The sequence below is a fragment of the Terrapene carolina genome, unplaced genomic scaffold (genome assembly GCF_002925995.2).
Source record: "Terrapene carolina triunguis isolate 2854851 unplaced genomic scaffold, T_m_triunguis-2.0 Scaffold66, whole genome shotgun sequence".
NCBI classification, from domain to species: domain Eukaryota; kingdom Metazoa; phylum Chordata; order Testudines; family Emydidae; genus Terrapene; species Terrapene triunguis.
Window position 1 is genome coordinate 16,073,584 of NW_020664417.1, and position 22,584 is coordinate 16,096,167.

Here is a 22,584-nt window from a genome sequence, read left to right on the forward strand (position 1 = left end):
CTTTTTAGAAAAAACAATCCCCTTAACATACCAACAACTCTTGTATTGTAGTAGTCTGGCAGCATGCGTTCACACAAAGCCACAAGCAGCCAGAAAGCTTCCTCCTCTTTTGCATACAAAAGAAGTACTGAAGTGACAATATTCATGGCCTACAAGAATGAAAAAATAAATCACTAGATATCATTTCTAAATTCTCTTGCCATATCTAGTGCTATAAAATCTGAACAGATAAGAATTTATCCTAGGTCAGAAATTAGCCATGGATTTACTCTGAAGCAATTTCACTTAAAATTTATTATATGTTCTGCTATATTCAGCAGTCCACATTCTTCTGTAAGTACAGCAAACAATGTTTTCCTAATGTTCCTAATGAGAAGTTTCTTCAAACCATCTGAAAATCAAGACTTTGGATGTTATTGCTTCTTTGCACAATCAGTTTATTGTTCATTCTTCAAGGGTTCAACTGTGCACACCCCAGACCTTCTGCCAGGGCAAAACAAAAACAAAAAACCAATGGAAGTCATGCCCTCCATTGGTAAGGCAAATGTTTGCAGTGGTGCCAATCTTGAGCAGCCTTGAGCACAATGGAGCAGGAGGACTGTAAGCGTTCCCAGTCTGTGTGTGTGGAAGGAGGGAGACGGGGCAAGGTTCCTTGTGACCTATTTCCTCCATCTTACATAAATGGCTGGCACAATGTTGCTCTATGTTTGTTTGTTCTCAGTCATTGCCTAACTCCTTTGTCAAGGCCAGAAGGCCTGAAAAAAATGACCTACCTTGAGAATATTTCCATGTCAGAGTTTGAATCTTGAGGAACAGATTCATTATTTTAAACCCTAACTCAAATGGGAGAGATGACAGATGGTGGGCAGGTACAGTACCAGCTTGTTTTCTGTGATTGTCCCAGAAGACAATGTTATTTCATTACATTTTAAGCCCCCCAAAATGAAAGTTAAATATTTTTAAAACACTAATTTAGTTCTCAGTTAAAAAACTAAGACATTCAGATTCAGATCCCTTTTCAAGATCTGTCAATTCATATATACTGATCCCCTCCCAACACCCACCAATACTTCATTATGATGCTATCACACACTATCCTCTTATCTTTAGTCTTGTTTACTATTTATATAATGATTTCGAGTTTGGATACTTGCTATAACTGTCACTGTCTTTGAAAGAATAAAAAGTACTTTTATACCATGACCCAGGACTCCTTATAATTTCACTCCTGACTGTGGGGACCAGGGTTACAAGTATGTTCCTGTTGCTACCATTCCGGTGTTCATTGTCCTACCATCCTTTCCCCCCCTCCCCTTTAATTAAAAAAAAAGATACTTCAAGTAATGTTGAGTGATTTATTCTTTATGAATTAATGATGATGATGGTTAGAATACTTTGCATCTCCCTCTGCATTTTTCATTCAGGGATACTAAAGTGCTTTACAGTCAGTGATTAATTAAGCCTCACAAGACTCTTATGTAAGCAGAGTCAGGATGAGCTCTACCCTGACATCTGGTGGTGAATTATGGCGAGTGTGGAAAAGAACTCCAGGGGCTGATCTTGTTTGCAAAGGCACACCCACTCGCCTGGCATGAAACACAACAACTGAAAATGGTTACTTTGGCTGGTGTGGGATCCCCAGTTTCTCTATTATTGGGGCGGGGAGAATAAAGTTTTGTTACCTTGATTCTGTGAATCAAGGCCAGTGAAACTGTTGTATGACAGAAGGACTGAGTGAGTCCCTCACCATTACCTAAGTAGCACTTGCTTGACAAGGGGCATGGGTTACAAAACCCAGTGAATTGAGAGGGGATGGGGACAGGTATTTGTACCTGATGGTATGGGCCCCCTTCTGAGGGTTTGAAACACCAATTGCACCGCCTCCTCTCTCCACTGTTGAATGTCAGAGCTAACTTTGATTCCCTTAGGAGTCTAGTTACAGGCTGCTGAGCTGAATTCACTTTGGGCCAATGGTGCACCAGCACTGGGGCTCCCCTACTACTATGAGCTGAAATCGCTAAGAGCTGAAATCACAAAAGAGCTGATGTTATTAAGAGCTGAGATCACTGAGTGCTGTGTTAACTAGTGGGGGAGCCTGAAGCTATATTGCTCAGCAGCTGGCAGAGCAATTTGTGGGGACGACCGGAGGAGCAGCGAGCGGCGTGGAGCCTTGCGGGGCCGGTTGGAGTGGCCCAAGGAACGGCGAGCGGAGCTGTTTGCGGGGACGGCTAGAACGGCTCACAGGTCGGTGAGCGGAGCGGAGTGGAGCGGAGCAGCTTGTAGAGCGGAGCAGTTCGTGGGATAGCAGGAAAGTGGACTGGCTCGTGGTAAAGGCTGCGGTGGAACCCCCACGGAGAAACAGACGGCTGGCCAGCCTCGGATCACGTAAGGTGCCCCTTAACACCCTGCGTGCCCCTCCCCCCCTTTTACTCTGGGACTGCACTGACCAGGGACAGAGACTTTGGGGGTTGTTGGACTTTTGGGACTTTGGGTGGTTGCTGGACCCAAGAGACTTTGGGGGTGTCGGACTTTGGGGACTCTGGGTGATTTTTGGGTTGCTGGATTCAAGAACCAAAGGGAAAAGGACACAGCCCAATTTGCTGGGGTGGGTTTTGCTCATGGTTTGTGTTGTGAATCCTGTTTGTGGTGTTTTTTCCAATTTTATGCTGATGTCGTTTACCTCATGTTATTAAACATTTTCTGCTACACTCAGACTCCGTGCTTGCGAGAGGGGAAGTATTGCCTCTTAGAGGTACCCAGGGGGGGTGGTATGTAATTGTCCCAGGTCACTGGGTGGGGGCTCGAGCCGGTTTTGCATTGTGTTATTGAAACTGAACCCCTAGATACAGAACCCGGCCCTTGTTGCTGCCAACTAGATGGGCAGAAGGGTTACATTAAAATCAACAAGTATTATTCGCATTATGCAATCAGGAAAGCTAAGGCACAGAGATATAAAAGGTGACTGCTCAAAGTTACACAGAAGTGAGAGAGTTGGGAGCAGAACCCAGAACTCCTGCCTCCCAATCCTGTACTCTAACAATTGTGACCAGATGATGCTTCCAGCCTTTAAAGAGAAACTGCTACTCAACCTTAGCTACAGCAGAGCTGACTCTCTGTTATAATAGCTTATGTGATACATTGTTGTTTTCCCCTTAGCAAGGCTTGCAACCATGGCAAAAAGGTTTTTGGAAGGTTTTGATGCAACTAATATATGAAGGAACATTTGAAGTACAAGCAGTTTTTCCTTGAAATGGAATGCAAAGTTTCTTACCTGATCATTTTCTGTTAGCAACTTCTCTCTGAATTCATTACTCATGGGCCAATGCCCCCTACATGTGGAGTTTGGAGGCTGTCCAATGTTGTGCTGGAGGCTCGGAGACTAAGCTCTGCCCTTCTGCTCAGGCTACCAAAAGAGCTCCTCCACAGCTGCAGATAACACTAACAATTGGTTGCTGGAGTGTAAGATAACTTGATACACTATATTAATTTAACCTTAAGACAATATATGTATGAGTCTCCCTTTGGAGAAAATTTTCAGTTTATATTTTTATTTACAAAAGACTACCAGGGTGGGTTTAATTCAGAGAGAAGCTGCTAACAGAAAGAAAATCATCATGTAAGAAATTTCTCATTTTGTTGCACATGCAGCTTCTCTCCTCATTCATTACCCATGGGAAGTAGTGAACAGTGAATCCCAGAAGTAGGGACAGAGTTTAATTATTATAGTAGCATAACAGCCAGGAATGGAAGTTCCCCCCACAGAAAGCAAGAGCTTTATAAACTAAGAAGTTATGGGGAAACCAACCCAGTAGCACCTTCCTACCAAAAGATGCATTTGCAGAGGAACGGAAATTTACTTTGCAAATCTTCCTCAGGCTCATACACTCCCTCCCTCTCCCCTCCAGTGCCTCTGGGAATTTCTGTTAATAATTTCCTAGATGCCTAGCATGCCAACTGATGCAGGATTTTTACATCTTGGCTGCAGCAACCCTGAGTCCCTAAGGCCTTGGCATTTTGGACAGAATACGATGTTGATGTCACTAGGCATCACCCTAGGTAACTCGGGAGGGTAGACGACCACAAGTGTCAATGAAGCCTTCCTGCACTAGGGCTAAGTGAACCAAACTCCTTCCATGTTTAAACTCTAATCGACCTCAAAAGCCAGGTGCAAGTGGAATGTGTAAGCAGCCTGCTATCAGTGGTAACCCCCCTTACCGGTACCAAGCAGTAATAATGAGAACTGCATACCTCTGGCTAAAAGGAAAGATAATGAATCAAAGGAAAGGGACAAGATAATAATTGAAGAAGTGTTACTAACGAGCTAAACTTATAGCTGCCAACATAATCTAACTGCTTAAATGTAATTGCTATTTGCTTAGTAACTATTACCAGGGACGGGAGGGGTGGAGAAAGAGGAATGGGGAGGAAGGGAGGGGTAGTGGGGGAAGGAGGAGGGGGGGGATGAGGCTTGACTGCAAAATGTATAAAAGAAGAAAAGCTGTTTCTGTTGGTGTGCTTGATCTGAGACTTGCCTGTCTCCTAGCACCACTTTGAGATCTCAAATAAACTTTGTTTGCTCCTCCACCCCTGGTGTGTTTATTGGCGCGAAGCACACCGGGCAACGAACCCCGCTGTTGCTGTCCTCGGGCACTCTGTGCCGGCAACAACGATGAACAGGGTACAACTGGCATATGTAATCTATATACCAGAGATGAATCTTCAGAGCTCTAGGAACGCTCATTTATGTCACAATCTTCCGAGGGGTAGAACCAAATGATGGGAGAACTATTTCTCAGGAATTGTGGAAAGAGGAGTTTACCTTGAGCAGAAAGGTTTCTGGAGCTATAAATATTTTTTTCCTTATGACAAAGGCAATGTGATTCTTGTATGGATATGGGAATTAATTCCAAAACTTGCCCTTTTGAGGTAATGGTGACTAGAAAGGCCAACCACAGACTTGTCTAAACTTGTCAGTGTGATTAAACTTGGCAACTGATATTCAAATGGAGGATCCAATGTGGTTGGCTACAAGGCTGGTATCCACATCTCTATGGTGTTTGGTTGCGCGACTCCAACCGAATCTCCTGGAAAAAACTCTAATGTAGCTGAGATCACCAGACCTTTGGGATTATCATCATATTTGTATTATAGAAGCCTCTAGAGGTCAGGGTCTATTGTGCTGGGCAATGTACAAAGAGGCAGTCCAAGTCCCAAAGAGCTTCCTGTTTCCCCTCACACCTGAAATGTAAATTTGACCAGATCAATGAATGAAATATCCTGGTTGAGTTCTCTCTGAATACCAAACTGTATCAGAGGTTGAAGAAGAATCCATGTTGAACTACACTGCTCTTCTGATGCTCAGGCTATTAGCTGTAGATGTTCCTAGTCTGAATGAAGGAGTCCCAGCTTCACAAGGTCTGGTGTTTTTTATAGGTACAATGTGGGGGTCTTGGCTATCTAGCAAGTCCAAAGTGCCTTCTGGGCTAGTGGAGTATTAGGAGAAGGACTTAAACTCTCCCTTTCTCTCTTTTCTGTATGCTTTACATAAGCTGTCTGGAAAGGCAGCAGATTCTTCTCTTCCCAGGCCTTTATTTCCATTTCCAAGGAGCAGCTTTGATCCCTGGTTTCAGAAGGGATATAAACACTTCTGACTCAATTCAAAGCCAATCCCTGATGGGAAGTAAGAAGAGACTTCCTCTGCAAATACCATAATTGCCTGCTATGTGGTTCCTTGCACCTTACTGGTCACGGTCACAGACAGGATACTGGACTTGATGGATCACTGGTCTGACCCCATATGTCCACATGACCATGTTTGTGGGTTTTGCCTTGTCTTTTTAAATTAAAAAGACACACCCCGATAGAGACGTCAAAATTAACTGAAAGGATACGTATGATGAGATTTTGGAAATCTGTCTTCCAAGTGTGCTTGCTTCCATATGAGTACGCGAGGGTCTAGAGTGAAAGTTGGGTTGGCTTTCAGCATGTTGTTTGAAATTACCTGCCCACAAAGAGGCACTGGATGTTATCTGAGAATGATACTTAACTTTGCATTGCCTCAAGTGCATGGTTCTAAGTCCTCAGAAGGAATTTAAGCAGCTGCATTTTGAGAATCCCACTCAGGGGATGAAGCTGATGCATAGCACCCTAACCTTTGGAAACAATTGGCTACTGATGACCTTTCAGGAAATGATGGATGCAATGAAGTTTTGGATCTTTGCAAATCTTTACCATTATGATAAAATTACAGCCAGGACCATGCCCTCTTGGAGAGCAATTCTCTGCATTGAGATCAAAAGCTCCTATGGATTTTCAAGAGCTAGTGGCAGTTCTTCCTTTAGGAATAGGTCTATTTCTCTGGATGTGGAACTGATTGGTATGTTGCCTATGCATGGGTATAGATGCATTACATACAACCTATGCCTACCACCAGCCACTTAAGATTCTGGGTGCAGAAGGTGGATCAGAAGGAAGAGTCCTGCACAGGAATTCTGAGCTCTCGTACACAACTGCTCTTTGTCATGCTGAAAACTTTGTCGATTTGAAGGAAAATTGATCTAGGTTTCTTTGAAAGAATCTTCTCCAGATTCTTCCCTCTGCCAGGGTAACAATCCTTTCTTGGAAACCCTTGGTGTTAGAATCAACCAATAGTTGCTAACGCTGGTTTCAACAGTGAGGGCTGAGGCCTGTCTGCAATCTCAGGTAGTAATTTCTCTAACATTTCCACCAATAGCTTCTCTGCACAAACTATCCATTTAAGACAAGCAACGGCAATCCAGGGATGTGACAAGCCTCTTTTGTAGCCACCAAGTTAAAATCCACTGCTTGGCACAAATCACAGGACAAAACCTGAGATGTCTTACTCCAAGCAAGGCTCACACCGCTAGACAGTTAGCCACTTGTTTGCCACAAAGTAGGCGTTCTTTATTAAACATATGAAAAAAATCTGTGGTCTGAAAGGCTATAGCTGAGGCTTTGAAACTGCTGTGCAGTGTATCATCAGTACTATGGTCCATGGGGTCTTCTGGAAGGAAGTCCCCTTCTGAAAGTGTGACTATGTCTTTGACTGGTGGACCTACTGCTGCAACAGCCTTAGACTCCCAAAATTTATGAAATTTCTTTGTTTTATATGAAACATTTTAGTTTAATCAGATATCCTCATTTCAGGAAATGTGTCTAATAATGCTTGAAGAGGAAGATATTTTATTAATATTAATGAGTTCCTTGCAAGCTGACAGACATCCTTGTAGGTTTTTGTGTTTTGTTTTGGTTGGGTTTTTGTGTGTGCGATGCATGTGTGGTACTTCTTCCCCTGGCTGTTTACAGGGAGGAGGTAGTACACTATTTATCCTGGCCTGGGGACCACACAATAGAGGAAGGGATACTGTTTATACTGATACTTCAATTGTGGAAGTAGCTTGCTAGATGTCCCCGGGGAACCTGAAAGGCTGCCTGCCTGCTCCCCCAGGCTGCCAAGCATTCAAGTGCAGTAGGTGCAACTTAGTACAAACTCAGGACTTTACACAGGAAATCAGGCTCCTTTAGAACATGGGAAGGGATTTCTCACTTACCCCTCTGTAATCCCCTTGTGGTGCAGAGGGATGTGGAATTCTCATGTGCCTCTGCTCTGGTCACAGACTGAGTGACATCCTCCTAAGGCTTTAATGTGGAGCCAGTTCAGGGAGCGGGGAGGGGTGGAGAGAGCGAGAGACACCCCCCCCCCTTTTCTTGGCAGAGCAAGGAGTTATTGCTGATGATCAGAAGGCACAATTCCCATTCTGCTGCTGTCTGAAATCTGAGCTCTTTCCCTGGCACAGGGAGGGTTCTTGGGCTGCAGGTCAGAAAGCCCAGACACAATTTCCATTAGTCTGCAGCCTGAGGCAGAGCTGCACAGGAGAAACAGGCCTCTGTGCATGCCTAGACATGCTGAAGGGTGTGGGAGAGGCAGTGGGAATGATACAAAGGAGAGCACTGTGATCCTAAGAGACAAGCCCTAGCAAACACTCCCTCAGGGAACAAGGCAAAGGAGAAGGGGTCTTACCTCTGATTTTCACCTCATTTGTTCATTAACAATACTAATCACTGCCTTGCAAAGGACACACTTGCTTTGGGGGTTTGCAAGACTTACCCCAGAGTGTCATGAAAATTCCTATTCACAGTGGGAGGAAGAGCCCCTGCTTCTTTCCCTAGGGAGCTGCGGGGTGAGGGAACTCTGGATCCTTTCAGGGTTTTTCCCCCTTCCAGCACAGCTCTGTTGTGCAACCAACCCCCGAGCTGGCCAAATAGGGTGACCAGACAGCAAGAGTGAAAAATCAGGACAGGGGGTGGGGGATAATAGGAGCCTAGATAAGAGAAAGACCCAAAGATCGGGACTGTCCCTATAAAATCGGGACATCTGGTCACCCTGTGGCCAGATAGCTTCCTCCTGGTCCTTAGATGCTCTCCTCGAAAGTTCAGAAGTAAATGATTGGTCTTTTCTGCATTGGAGTCATGGCTTCTCAGGGCAAGGTGGGAACCTGACATGCCAGTCTGATTCTGAGCCCCATGCCCTAGCAATGCAAAGGTAGGCTGGCTGGCCGGCCACAGGCAGGGCATCATTCACCCTCTGTAGAGCCTGTAAGTGCTGCCTCACAAAGGGAACACTGATTAGATTTAAGCCAGGTGTTTGCAAGACAGCTTTGCCATGTCTGAGTGGGGGCAGAGGAGTAGATCAGGAAGGTGCTGCACTGGCAGATCCAGGTGGTAGGAACCACAATGCTGCTATTTATCTAATCCAGGGGAAAAGAAGGAGGAAGATTATAAGTCACAACTGCCTGAAAACAAAACAAAGTAAAGGTTTTAAAACAAAATGGTCTGGAGAAACTGAACCACCATTTTGTTCCACTTTTGGAAGCAGAAAATCTGTTGGTTGTCCTGAGCTGAAGGGCAGAATTTAATCCTGGAACCTCCAGCAACAACACTGGACTGCCGCTGAATTCCACAGGTGGGGGCATTAGCCCATGAGTAATGAACGAGGAGAGAAGCTGTGCAACAGGCAAAAATGTTACTAAAAAGGACTTTCATAAGCCTCATAATATTCCTTATTAAGAGTTCATTCTGACATTTTTTAGATATTACTTTAATTAGATGCACTTGGGGACAGATCTTTAGTCATCCTTACACTGGTCACTATATTTATGGGCACACAAATCTGCATATACAAACCAGTATGCACAAGCAGTTAGTGTCTCTGGTACCTGAGCTTGCAAACCGTTATGCATAGACTCCTGTGCAGAGTCCAACTGAAGCTAAGAGAACTCTGTGTAGATCTTGGGTTCTCAAACTGGGGGTCGTGACTCTTCGGGGGTCACAAGGTTATTACATGGGGAGTCACGAGCTGTCAGCCTCCACCCCTAAACCCTGCTTCTCCTCCAGCATTTATAATAGAGTTAAATATAAAAAATGTGTTTTAATTTATGGGGGGGGGGAAAATCATACTCAGAGGCTTGCTGTGTGAAAGGGGTCACCAATGCAACAGTTTGAGAACCACTTATAGATGCAGGAGTCTGTACTAATGCAACTCTTTGCAGGATCAGGGCTTTGTGCAAACAAATCAGGAACCTAAATGTTCATGTGCATGATCAAATATATCAACTGTGTACATTAGCATGCAGCCACTGATTGAAAAAACAACAAAATAAATAGACAGGAATGGGAATTCTAGATCTTGAAAGGATGGCAAGACATTTCAATTACCTGACAATATCCTATGTTTGGATTTCTAAAAGCATAAGCTGTTAATACTCTCCTCAGGGCAGCAATACCCATTTCATTCTGGAATGCAGGGTGCTCTGGGAGAGAACGGTGCAAATCTCTCTCAATCTCTTCTGTGGCAAGGTTATACTTCCCCATAGATTTCTCCACGAGGTCCTCATAATAGCCAGGGTGGGTGGCCATCTCATTAATGGCTCCTAAGAGGAGGAGAGAGCAACACCAATGAAGTAGGATAATGAAGTAAGGGCTAACAGGCATAGTATAGTCATATTATTTTCTTTTGTTCCCTTAGTTCAGACATCTTGAATTGAAATTTTAAAATAGAAACAAAGTTTGAAAATACATTTAAAATGTTATAATTGTAAAGAGGATAAAATTGGCCTGGCACTCATAAAAATACCAGCTGGTTGCCTTTTCCTTTGGGTACATTTTAAAAAGCAGTTTCACATAATGATAAACTAAAAGACAGAAATAAACCCTTTCCTTCTGTGGGGAGGAAACACTGAGCATGCTGAATCGCAGTGGAGCTTTAACAGCTGCCACCACCACAGTGTCCTTCCACAGATTGGGAACTAATCTGTGTGCTACTGGTAGCGCAGATAGCCTATTGGCTGGCACCCTGCTCACATGCAGACCCCCATGATAACAACACGCACGTCCATCTCTAAGTCATTTACAGAATAGCTGCTGGTTCTATAGAGCTTTTCATCTTCAGAGCAATTTTTAAAACATCGTTCAGTCAATCCGCACAGCATCCCTGTGAGCACATAGTATTATCCTTATTTTAAGGACAGAATAAAAGAAGCAGAGAAGTTAACTACAGCTACAGAAAGAGTCAGTGCTGGAGCCAGGACTAGAACTCAGGAGATCCAGATTTGCAGCCCTGTGTTCAAACCATTAGACCACACCTTTCTCAACCAAAAAGTCTCTATTTAAAATAACACCAACCTTTTTTCTGTCCAGTATACCTGCTCCCTATCCAGGGCAAATATCTCCACCTATAGGTCAGTTTTAATTTAGTTATGAAACATGGCTAAGGTCTGACCTACTTCAAAAACTAGAACCACATGTGAAGAAGTTTAGGGGACAACTGGGTTGGTACCAGGAGACCAGGCATAGATGTATCTGTAGCATACGCAGGGACTTATTGTCCAGAGTTTTTCCCTTAATGTGAATTATTTTCCCTTTTCATTTTAACCCATTTAACCTTGTTTTAACTTTGGTAACTAGTGCATGGTAGGTAGGGTGACCAGATGTCCCGATTTTATAGGGACAATCCCGATATTTGAGGCTTTTTCTTATATAGAAGCCTATTACCCCCCCCCCCGTCCCGATTTTTCACACTTGCTGTCTGGTCACCCTAATGGTAGGCTAACTATCTTCCCACAGTTCAATTGTTCCCCAGACACTAATGGACATCTTTGCTCATCCACGGGCTACACTGTCAAGCCGTCAAGAGACGGAGGGATGCATCACATTTATATAAACTGAGCAAATTGTAGATATCCTATCTGCATAGATTGCATCAACCAGCTCTTTTTTGACCACACTTTAGCTATGATACAAATGATCATCCCTTTACAACCACTGTGATAGCTGTTTAATATATGTTTAGGAGGTTCTAGATTTTAAACCATGAATTAATTTTACACAACCAAAGTACAAACGTGAAAAACTGACAGACAACAAGCAACTGTCAAAGGATAAAAGGTCAAGTGGCTGACTGATGTTCAAACTACATGTTGAAGTCTGAATAGACAAGTCTGCTTTAACTGTCTATGCAAATTGGAATAGCCATTTAGAAGTTAAGGTAGCTGAACATAAGAACAGCCATATTGGGTCAGACCAAAGGTCCATCTAGCCCAGTATCCTGTCTTCTGACAGTGGCCAATGCCAGGAGCCCCAGAGGGAATGTATAGAACAGGTAATCATCAAGTGATCTGTTCCCTGTCACCCATTCCCAGCTTCCAGTAAACAGAAGCTAGGGACACCATCCCTGCCCATCTTGGCTAATAGCCACTGATAGATCTATCCTCCATGAACTTATCTAGTTCTTTTTTGAACAGTTATAGTCCTGACCTTCACAACATCCTCTGACAAGAAGTTCCACAGGTTGACTGTGCATTGTGAGAAAAAATACTTCCTTTTGTTTGTTTTAAATCTGCTATTAATTTCATTTGGTGACCCCTAGTTCTTGTGTTATGAGAAGGAGTAAATAACACTTCCTTATTTACTTTCTCCACACCAGTCATGATTTTATCGACCCCTATTATATCCTCCTTTAGTCATCTGTTTTCCAAGCTGAAAAGTCCCAGTCTTATTAATCTCTCCCATACAGAAGCTGTTCCATACCCCTAATAATTTTTGTTGCCTTTTTCTGAACCTTTTCCAATTCCAATATAAATCTAAGGTGTGACTGCAATAAGTATTTCTATTAATCCAACAGGATCAGTTTATTTTAGGAAGGACTAACGATAAATAAAAGGAACTTCCTCCAAGAAAATATAGGTGAATGAACCCCATGATAAAGTAACATGGTGATGACAATGAACTTTGACCAGTACAAACTTCCCTTGGTGTAGGGAGGAGGGATGTAGCAAAGTGGAGCTCTGCTTAGGGGTGCTGGAACAATTTTTAGAGTGGGGATGCTGAGAGCCATTGAACCAAACTGTAAACCCTGTATATAATGGAAACCACTTCAAGCCAGGGGTGTGACAGCCGCACCAGCACCTATGACTCTGCTACGCATGATCCTCCACCTGCAGGAGTAAGGTTCCCTCCGAGGGACCTTATGCCAGTGGTTTAAGTCAGAGATGCCCCAGTGGAGCCCCAACTTCACTTGACCATACAGCCCTGAGTTAAGGAGCTGCAACTGGCTCCCTGCAGCACCCCATTCCCTCCCCCCCTTCCATCTAACTGCAGCTTAGATGGAATGGAGAATCAAGCCCTTGGCATAGAGTGGTTTAATAATTTAAAGTATCATCCATTTTCTAAGTGCATAAAGATTGTCTGGCCTACAGGACAGAACAAAGGGCCAGGAGCTTGGAATTCCTGACTTTCAATCTCTGCTCTGCCAACGATTCATTGAGAAATCTTGGGCAAATCATTTAACCTTTTCATATTGGTTTCCCTATCTGTAAAGTGGGAACAATACTTGTCAGCCACACAAAGGTGCTAAGGAATATAGTTATTATATAGCATGTTCCAGCTGCAAAGCACAAAATATTATTACTCATTATTAAGGATAAGATTTTGTCATGGAGGTCACAGAAGCCATGGATTCCATGACTTTCAGAGACCTCTGAGAGATTTTCTGCTTCAGCCCCGGGCCCTGGGGCAGTGGAGCTGAAGCTGTCAGCCGCTGCAAGCCCGGGAGCTCTGAACTGCCATAGGTGACAGGGGCCCTGGAGTTCTGAGCTGCTGCAGGTGGTGGGGGTCTTGCAGCTCTCAGTCACCACGGCCAACAGGAGCCCCAGAGCTCCAAGCTACCTGCCCCAGAGGTGTCAGCTGCTGGGGGCGACGGGGGCCCCATCACGGGCAGCAGGGGCTGGAGATTTTAGTCTCTCCCTCCCCCCCGCCTATTTTTAGTAAAAGTCACGGACGGGTCACGGGCTTCTATGAATTTTTGTTTATTGCCTGCAACCTGTCCATTACTTTTATCAAAAATAATCATGACAAAATCTTAACCACACTCATTATATAGGAGTGACAGAATCAAGACACCCTCACAAGTTAACCTGGTCAAAACGTACAAACCACGTGGCAGTTTCATTGGGTCCAGGCTCAGTGAATACCTTGTTTATAACATTGCTCTAAAGAGACCTGTAACTTCATTTTTTTGACCGGCTCTTAACAAATATGCTCCTCTACTTGCTGAGAGTTTTTAGTTTTCACTTCTGAGGTCTCAAACCATTGTAAATCCTTCAAGGCATGGACTGGTATTTTGTGTAGCACTGGGTACACTGGTATTTAGGTGCCTACCTGCATCTATAGACACCTAGGGGGATTTTCAAAAGCACCTAAATCAGGTCAGGAATGTAACTCCCACTGACTTCAATGAGAGTTAGCAACCTAACCTGCTTTAGGTGCTTTTGAAAATCCTACTAGGTGCCTCTCTGAATCTTTAGGAGTCTAAATACACTTGAAAATTCAGCCCAGTGTCATCTCTCATACATCTAGCTCATGACCTATGACAAGGTTCTAAACTGGAACCCACCTGAAAGCAGCAGCCAAAGTTCCCCTCTCATGATTTCTGGAATGCCTTTCAGCACAAGGTCTCTTGTTTTCTCTGTCCGATACATGCAGAGACCCTGACCATACTCAGCAAAGTGAATCTTCCAGGCTTGTTCTTTCAAAAACTCTTTTGCCTAAAAATAAATAAGTTCTGAGAAAGTGTAGTAGCATTTTTGATGCATCAACTGTTAAAAGAAAAAAGCAAAGTGCCCAAGCCCCATAACTAACTTTAATTATTAGGGGGGTAGGAAGGAGAAGTAGTCTAGCTATAACCTGATTCTCTTATTTCAGTGTGTTGCTCTCTCACATTTCTTATTTCTTCCCAGCACATCTTGCTATAATGAATCTTGAAAATAGGTACAAAAGCCACAAGAAAAATACTATATAACAAACTACACAACATGCTATTCGTTCTTTAACAGTTATGGAAAAGATGTCCTGAAGTTGTCCCCTAATTTTAAATACATTATCACTGCATGAAATGCTTTTTGAGTTTTGGCATGCATTATGGGGAAATTCTGCTACTAAAGTACTACCAGTTTATTTTCTGAAAGATACCATCTCTGCAGGTGGTTGGCAGTGCAAACTCTTTGTGGTCCGCAATAGGGAAAAGTTAAACAACTCCTTCTGGGATGTTAACTTTAAAAAAAACTTCGTTTTAAAACCAAAACACTTCTCTAATCTGGCATAGTTTACAAAAACAGGAGCGAGATCTACCAATTTGGGGTTGAACTCCTCAGGCGACCGCCGTCGATACATTGTCATTAAAGCCTGCGTTGCTGTTGGAATACTGTTGCCGTTGAGATTGAACTGTCGTTCTCCATCTGCTTCAGAGCTGAGACTTCTTTGAGGGCTGGAGGAAACTATACTACTTGGTCTTGAATACACCTGCAAAAACCAATAGCCACAAGCTGTTCATGGGTGAGAGATGGAGAATTTTGCTTGTACTGCACCAAAATTATTGCATCCTATGAGCCAACTCAGTTTGAGGAAATCAAACCTCCAAGGTGCAGCTCAAGGGTAAACATCTGGCAGCAGAAATTAAACTAATTTCAAACAATGAAATTAATTTTTAGTTTTCCAATCAAATCAGTTCTAAGCATTTACTTCACCACACCAAAAATCTAACCATACAATAAAGCTGGTTTTAATTTTTCAGTGACTAAGGCCTGGTCTACACTAGGCTTTTATGTCGAATTTAGCGCCGTTATATCGAATTAACCCTGCACCCGTCCACACCAGGAAGCCATTTAGTTCGACATAGAGCTCTCTTTAAATCGATTTCTGTAATCCTCCCCAACGAGAGGAGTAGCGCTAAATTCGACATGGCCATGTCGAATTAGGCTAGGTGTGGATGGAAATCGACGCTAATAGCTCCGGGAGCTATCCCACAGTGCACCACTCTGTTGACGCTCTGGACAGCAGTCCGAGCTCGGATGCTCTGACCAGCCACACCCCGGGAAAATTTGAATTCCTTTTCCTGTCTGGGCAGTTTGAAGCGCAGTTTCTGTTTGGACACCGTGGCGAGCTCAGCAGCAGTGGCAGCAGTGGCAACGATGCAGAGCTCTCCAGCAGAGATGGCCGTGCAATCCAATAGAAAGAGGGCCCCAGCATGGACGGATCGGGAAGTCTTGGATCTCATCGCTGTGTGGGGAGATGAGTCCGTGCTTTCCGAGCTGCGCTCCAAAAGACGGAATGCAAAGACCTATGAGAAGATCTCTAAAGCCATGGCAGAGAGAGGCTACAGCCGGGATGCAACGCAGTGCCGCGTGAAAATCAAGGAGCTGAGACAAGGCTACCAGAAGACCAAAGAGGCAAACGGACGCTCTGGATCCCAGCCCCACACATCCCGTTTCTACGAGGCACTGCATTCCATCCTAGGTGCGGCCGCCACCACCACCCCACCCCTGACCGTGGACTCTGAGGATGGGATATTGTCCGCGGCCGGTTCCTCAGCGGACGGGGAAGAGGAGGAAGGAGATGAGGAGGACGAGGCAGTAGACAGCGCTTACAACGCTGATTTGCCCGACAGCCAGGAGCTCTTCATCACCCTGACAGAGATCCCCTACCAACCCTCCCCAGCCGTTACCCCAGACACAGATTCAGGGGAAGGATCAAGCAGTAAGTGTTTTAAATATCTAAACATTTATTTACAACATAACTGGCGTATTTAAAATATTAACAGTAGCTAAAGTGCTTTAAAACATGTAAACATTTATTTGCAACAAAACAGGAAGATTGAAAATATTAACAGTGGGTAAAGTGCTTCAAAACATGTAAACAGGAAAGTCAAACAAAAGGGGAATCAGTGCAAAGTGTATCATGATTAGTCTGTCTTTGGGCGCCTCAATATATAGTCCGAACCATTTTCAAAAAATTGCACAATGTCCGCTTCATGATTATAGTGCCCAAAACCCTGCAGTCATTTGTCCCTCCAAGGGCACCTAAGCCAAGAACTGGTCAATGTAGCCGGGGATAGAGGCGACATCCTCCGGGGAGAACTCCTCATACACCTCCTGCAGGTGTTTTTCCAGCCTCATCAGCAGGTTCCTGGGCAGGGAGAGCTTATTAGGCCCCCCGTGGTAGGACACGTTTCCCTGCCACAACGCCAGCAGGTACTCCGGGATCATGGCCTTGCACAGCAGTGCAGCAAATGGCCCCGGTTTCTGCAGGCTGTCCCGGAGCATCTTCTCCTTCTGGCTCTCGGAGACCTTCAGGAGGGTGATGTCTGGCATGACTCCCTGCTGTGAATTAGGTAGGGGAAAGTTAGTATTGGGACTGCTTGCCCGTCCCTTTATAGAACTGCAACCGCCGGTTTACAGCCACGCGGTTTACAGCCGCGAGGGGGTGGGACAGGGGCAGAGTTCATGCTTGCAGGATTGCTGCCAGCAGAGACTCGCATTGCTTTCTATGTGAAAGGAGGCCAGTGCCACTCTTAAAGTTTTAAGCGGCCACAAGTCTACGGCTTACCATGTTTGCCATCTAGACAAAGTCCGGTGTCCTGCCCTGCTCCTCAGCTCGCCACAGCAAGACCGCAGGCACTGTAGGCGAGGGCCGAAAATTCGACCTAGTCCTCAGTGCGCGTGTGATAGGTGCTCTGCATGGTCTTGTTGACAGAGAAAGACTATGTTCTCTGTTCACAGATACATTGCTCTGTCTCAGGAATTCACTCCCTTTTTCCAATTCCCACAGCCACATCTGCCCAGAGGCTAGCGCACATTAGGAGGAGGAAGAAGAGGACACGGGAAGACATGTTTGCAGAACTAATGGGATGCTCCCGAGCACAGGCAGCCCAGCAGACACAGTGGAGGGAGAACTTGTCCCAAATGCACCGGGCAAACATGGAACGGGAGGAGAGGTGGCGACAGGAGGACAGGCAGGCTACTCAAACGCTGCTTGGACTAATGAGGGAGCAAACGGACACGCTCCGCCGCCTTGTGGATGTTCTGCAGGACCGGAGGCAGGAGGAGAGAGCCCCGCTGCAGTCTCTCTGTAACTGCCCTGCCCCGCCACCAAGTCCCATACCCCCCTCACCCAAAGTCCAAACACGGAGGGGTGGAAGGGGCCGTGAAAAATTTCACTCCACCCCTGCGGACTGCTCTACCACTAGAAGGCTCTCATTCCCCAAAATTTGAAAAGTCCTTTCCTACCCGCCTCACACAAGACCCCGTCCAAGTTTCACCCCCCCGTTCCATGTGCGGTTGTTAATAAAGAATACGTTTCTGTTCATTTCTGTTTCCATCCTCTTCTTTTGGAGGGGAGTCTGTCTGAAGGGGGGGGAAGGGGCTTGGTCATTGGACAGGACAGTCACCTTTAGCAGGGGGCAGGTGCAGCAGCAGGGCACATATACAGTGCAGTGACTAGTTATCCTGGTCAGTCTGGGAGGTGGTTTTCATGTTTTGTGTGGTGGGGGCGGTGGTGTTGCTCTGTGACTTGGTGGCGGGGGAGGGCAGTTACAGATCTTATGCAGCGGTCCTTACCCTGCATCACAGAGCCGCGCAGCAGGGGATCTGTAACCCTCCTCCCCCTGCAAGACAGTCACATAGCCGACACATACACGCAGTCCCGGCCAGGAGGACTGGTGTAACAGTCCGTTGAAACAGTTTCAGCTCCGTTGAAACAACCAGTCCACCACCGCGGAGCCTGTCATTCCTGGAGTTTAGAAGCATCATTTGCATCACAACCCTAAACCCGCCCCCCGCCACAGTCTGCGTCCCAGGTTTAAAACATTCCCGCGAAAACAGTAATAAAGACAACGGTGTCCATTAACAAAACAGAACAGATTTTATTTTTTGGGAAGGGGGTGAAGGGGGTATGTAAGTGGAGAGGATAGTCGACGGCAACTGGGTAAAGAAACGGGGGCAAGTTCTGCCTCTGTGTCCACAAACTTAAAAGTCACTGGGTACCCTGCTCAGCCTTGAAACTGGCTTTCAAAGCCTCCCGGATGCACAGCGCGTCCCGCTGGGCTCTTCTAATCGCCCGGCTGTCTGGCTGGGCGTAATCAGCAGCCAGGCTATTTGCCTCAACCTCCCACCCCGCCATAAAGGTCTCCCCCTTGCTCTCACACAGATTGTGGAGCACACAGCAAGCTGCAATAACGATGGGGATATTGGTTTCGCTGAGATCACAGCGAGTGAGTAAGCTTCTCCATCTCCCCTTGAGACGGCCAAAAGCACACTCCACCACCATTCTGCACTTGCTCAGCCGGTAGTTGAACAGTTCTTTTTCTGTGTCCAGGGCGCCAGTATAGGGCTTCATGAGCCAGGGCATTAGCGGGTAGGCTGGGTCCCCGAGGATCACTGTAGGCATCTCCACATCCCCAACAGTTATCTTGTGGTCCGGGAAGTAAATACCTTCCTGCAGCCGTCTAAACAGACCAGAGTTCCTGAACACGCGAGCGTCATGAACCTTGCCCGGCCATCCGACGTAGATGTTTGTAAACCGTCCCCGATGGTCCACCAGTGCTTGCAGCACCATTGAAAAGTAGCCCTTTCTATTGATGTACTGGCTGGCCTGGTGGCCCGGTCCCAGGATAGGGATGTGAGTCCCATCGATAGCCCCACCGCAGTTTGGGAATCCCATGGCGGCAAAGCCATCTATGATGGCCTGCGCGTTTCCCAGGGTCACTACCTTTGACAGCAGTACCTTGACGATTGCCTTGGCTACTTGCATGACAACAACCCCCACGGTAGATTTGCCCACGCCAAAGTGGTTCGCGACTGACCGGTAGCTGTCCGGCGTTGCAAGCTTCCAGAGGGCTATGGCCACTCGCTTCTGGACAGTCAGGGCTGCTCGCATGCGGGTGTCCTTGCGCTTCAGGGCAGGGGACAGCAAGTCACAAAGTTCCAGGAAAGTCCCCTTCCGCATGCGAAAGTTTCGCAGCCACTGGGATTCATCCCAGACCTGAAGCACTATGCGGTCCCACCAGTCCGTGCTTGTTTCCCGGGCCCAGAATCGCCGTTCAACAAAATCCACATGCCCCATTGCCACCGTGATGTCCTGGGCGCTGGGGCTCGTGGTTTCTGACAGCTCTGTGCTACTCTCCGACTTCAGGCCCTCACGGCGGTGCCGTAGCCTCCTCGCCTGATTTCTCTGCATCTGCCTGTGGGAAAGGTGTATGATAAGCTGCGAGGTGTTGAGAACGGCCACAACTGCAGCGATGGTCGCAGCGGGATCCATGATCGCAGTGCTGTGGCGTCCGCGCTGTCACTGATCAAAAAGTGCGCGAACTGATTTCCCGCCGGCGCTTTCAGGGAGGGAGACAGGGCGGTAGTGACTGACGGATGACGACAGTTACCCAAAAGCACCCTCGCCACATTTTTTTACCCAGAAGGCATTGGGGGCTCGACCCAGTATTCCAATGGGCAGCGGGGACTGCGGGAACTGTGGGATAGCTGCCCACAGTGCACTGCTTCCAATGTCGACGCTTTCCCTGGTAGTGTGGACTGACAAAATCGAATTACTGTCCTTAGTGTAGACACACACGTTCGACTTTCTAATATCGATTGCACATATTCGATTTAACTAAAATCGAACTACTCTCGTAGTGTAGACATACCCTAAGATTATATATTTGAAGTTGCAGAGGCATGGTTGTTAAAAATTATGCACCCAAAGAGATTCTACATTAATTTCTGCAGACAGTAAAATGACTCATCTAACAGGATGTTTTGCACCATGGTATAGCAATACCCAATTACAACAGAATTTTCTCTCTCTCTCTTTCCTTCTCTTTTGTTTTTATTAAAAAAGCAGAGGAATTTCACAATGGCCAAAATTTTAAAATGTTATTAGTAACTTTGAATGTCCAACCTGTCCTGAGGCACCTTAAAGGGGCCCAATTTTGAGAAAGTGCTGGAAGTTTTCCATCACAAAATGCTAATTTGACAGAATCAAGACGTTCGGCAGTTTCCTGCCAGCCCACTAGCGGGCATGCAGTTTGACTTCCCAGATGGCCATCTCCCTGCCCAGAATTTTTCAAAACATTTTGTTTCAGTTCTCTCAAAATGGAATTTTTCAATATTCCATTCCATGGAAAATTTTGCATTTCCGACTCTTCGTTCTGATCTGGAATTAATTTTTTTTTAAATGAGAAATTTCTGCAGAATTCAATTCTGGCAAATCCAGTTCTGGCACAGCTCTACTGAAAACCTCTACTCTTAAAATCAGTCCCCTTTAAGGGGGTCTCGTGTTGAGCACCCCAAAACTGAGGTATCCATGACCACTAATCACTTTTTAAAATCTTGGCTAATAACAATGGTACCTTTTCACAGTATCTGACTCTATGAAAATGTTTACAGAAAATAAATGTGGTTTAGAATGAATTCCTGCAATCATGCTACTGAAATTTTCAATCATTTAATTAAATCTTAAAAGGTAATTTGATAAAAATATGAAAAATTTGAAATGTTCAAAGTACACATAGTACTTATCTAGCTTTTACACTGAAACAAACAGCTAAAATATTAAACTCAAAAGCCAACCAAAAAAAAAAGAAGACCCTAAATTATGATTATTTATATTATGGTGGAACTTGCATGCCCCAGCCAGGATTGGCATCCCACTTGCAGTTTTTAATTTCAACCATGTTTTGGTTAGAATAAGTGGAATCATTTGTGATGAAAGGGACTCCATAACTGTCACAAAGTTTACAAAGCTAATTTCATTTTTTATTTATATATATGTATATATATATCACACATACACATACATATAAGATTGTGTGTGTATTACAATTACAATGCACTTAGATTACTTCATATTGATTACTATATATTACTGAAAAGCAGCCTTTAATCAACCAAATATTTTATACAACCGTAGAAAACAAAAACCAAGAAATATATTAGTCAATTGGTACTACCTGTGCAGGAGAAATTTTAGATAGGCAGAAAATAATTATCCAGTGGGGACTTGGCCAGGACACTAAAGTTAACAAATCTCCTCTTATAAAAAAAGGAAAAAAGAAAAAGAAAAGAAAAAAAGGGGGTTTTAACAAATTACTTTTAAGATCTAGATGATAAGCAGCACAGAGCCACTCAGCATCATGTTGTGGCAAGGGTTTAGTATGGATTCAGAGCAAGAGCTCTAGCTACATAATTACCAATACCACTTCCTGCAAAGCCCTGTTTTTGTTTTGGAACATTGATCGGTTTGACAGATCTGATGAGATCACAATCTGAGGCAGTATGGCATAGACTCATTTCACAAGACAATAACTCTGGGTGCTTGATTTCTGCCTCATTTCACCTTTGATATAAACTAAAATCTGTATGCTTAAAGTGTCTGACAATCTTTTTTTTTTTTTTTTTTTTTTTTACAACGACTACCTTTACACAGTTAAAAAAGGGAGACGGTTCATAACTGGACCATATGATTTTAGAGATTTATTTTCTGTTAAAATGTTTAAAAGTCTGGTGGCAATGAAGCAGGAATTTAAGATTGCTCAGGTTAAAAATCCTTATTTTCAGAATTAAAATTTAATCTTGGGCAAGTGAGGAGTTATATAAAAGCTGACAGTTTTAGGCAACACCTGTTCATTGCTTCCAGGTGCTACAACAGTTAGAATTCTTTTGGAACTCACATAAGTTGACAGTCACTGTATTTTTACTGAATATTCCACCACACTATTTTCTTTAAGATGAACAGTAATTTTAAAACATGGAAGCAGGAATTTGAGCAGCTCTTCTGTACAGATGATGGTAGATGCTCAGTGGCCAGTTAAAGGTTTTATTTACAAGCTGTATTCAGTATAGTTGTAGCCGTGTCGGTCCCAGGATAGTAGAGAGACAAAGCGGGTGAGGAAATATCTTTTATGGGACCAATTTGGTGAGAGAGAGAAGCCTTCAAGCCATACAGAACTCTTCTTATTGGACTGGAAAATAGCTCTCTGTGGCTTGAAAGCTTGTCTCTCTTACCAATAGAAGTTGGTCCAACAGATATTACCTCATCTACCTTCTCTCTCTTATTTACAAGCTTGCAAACAACCAGCACTAAAAATCTGACCCTCTAATGCAGAGGTAGGCAAACTACGGCCTGCGGAACCTTCCTGCCCTGCCCCTGATCTCCCAGCCAGGGAGGCTAAGCCCCTGGCCTCTC

The 22,584-nt window shown here is 44.8% G+C and overlaps 1 protein-coding gene across 1 annotated transcript in view; it reads right to left on the reverse strand.

Moving 5' to 3' along the window:
- TBC1D9 (TBC1 domain family member 9) overlaps positions 1-22,584 on the reverse strand; it is an 86,136-nt gene that overhangs the window by 21,157 nt on the left and 42,395 nt on the right. Inside the window, exons 8-11 of the mRNA XM_024208115.2 lie at positions 14,704-14,874; positions 13,970-14,120; positions 9,736-9,950; positions 32-149 (exon numbers count right to left, since the gene is read on the reverse strand). Of these exons, the coding sequence (XP_024063883.1) occupies positions 32-149; positions 9,736-9,950; positions 13,970-14,120; positions 14,704-14,874 (655 nt within the window). The remainder of the gene's footprint in view (positions 1-31; positions 150-9,735; positions 9,951-13,969; positions 14,121-14,703; positions 14,875-22,584) is intronic.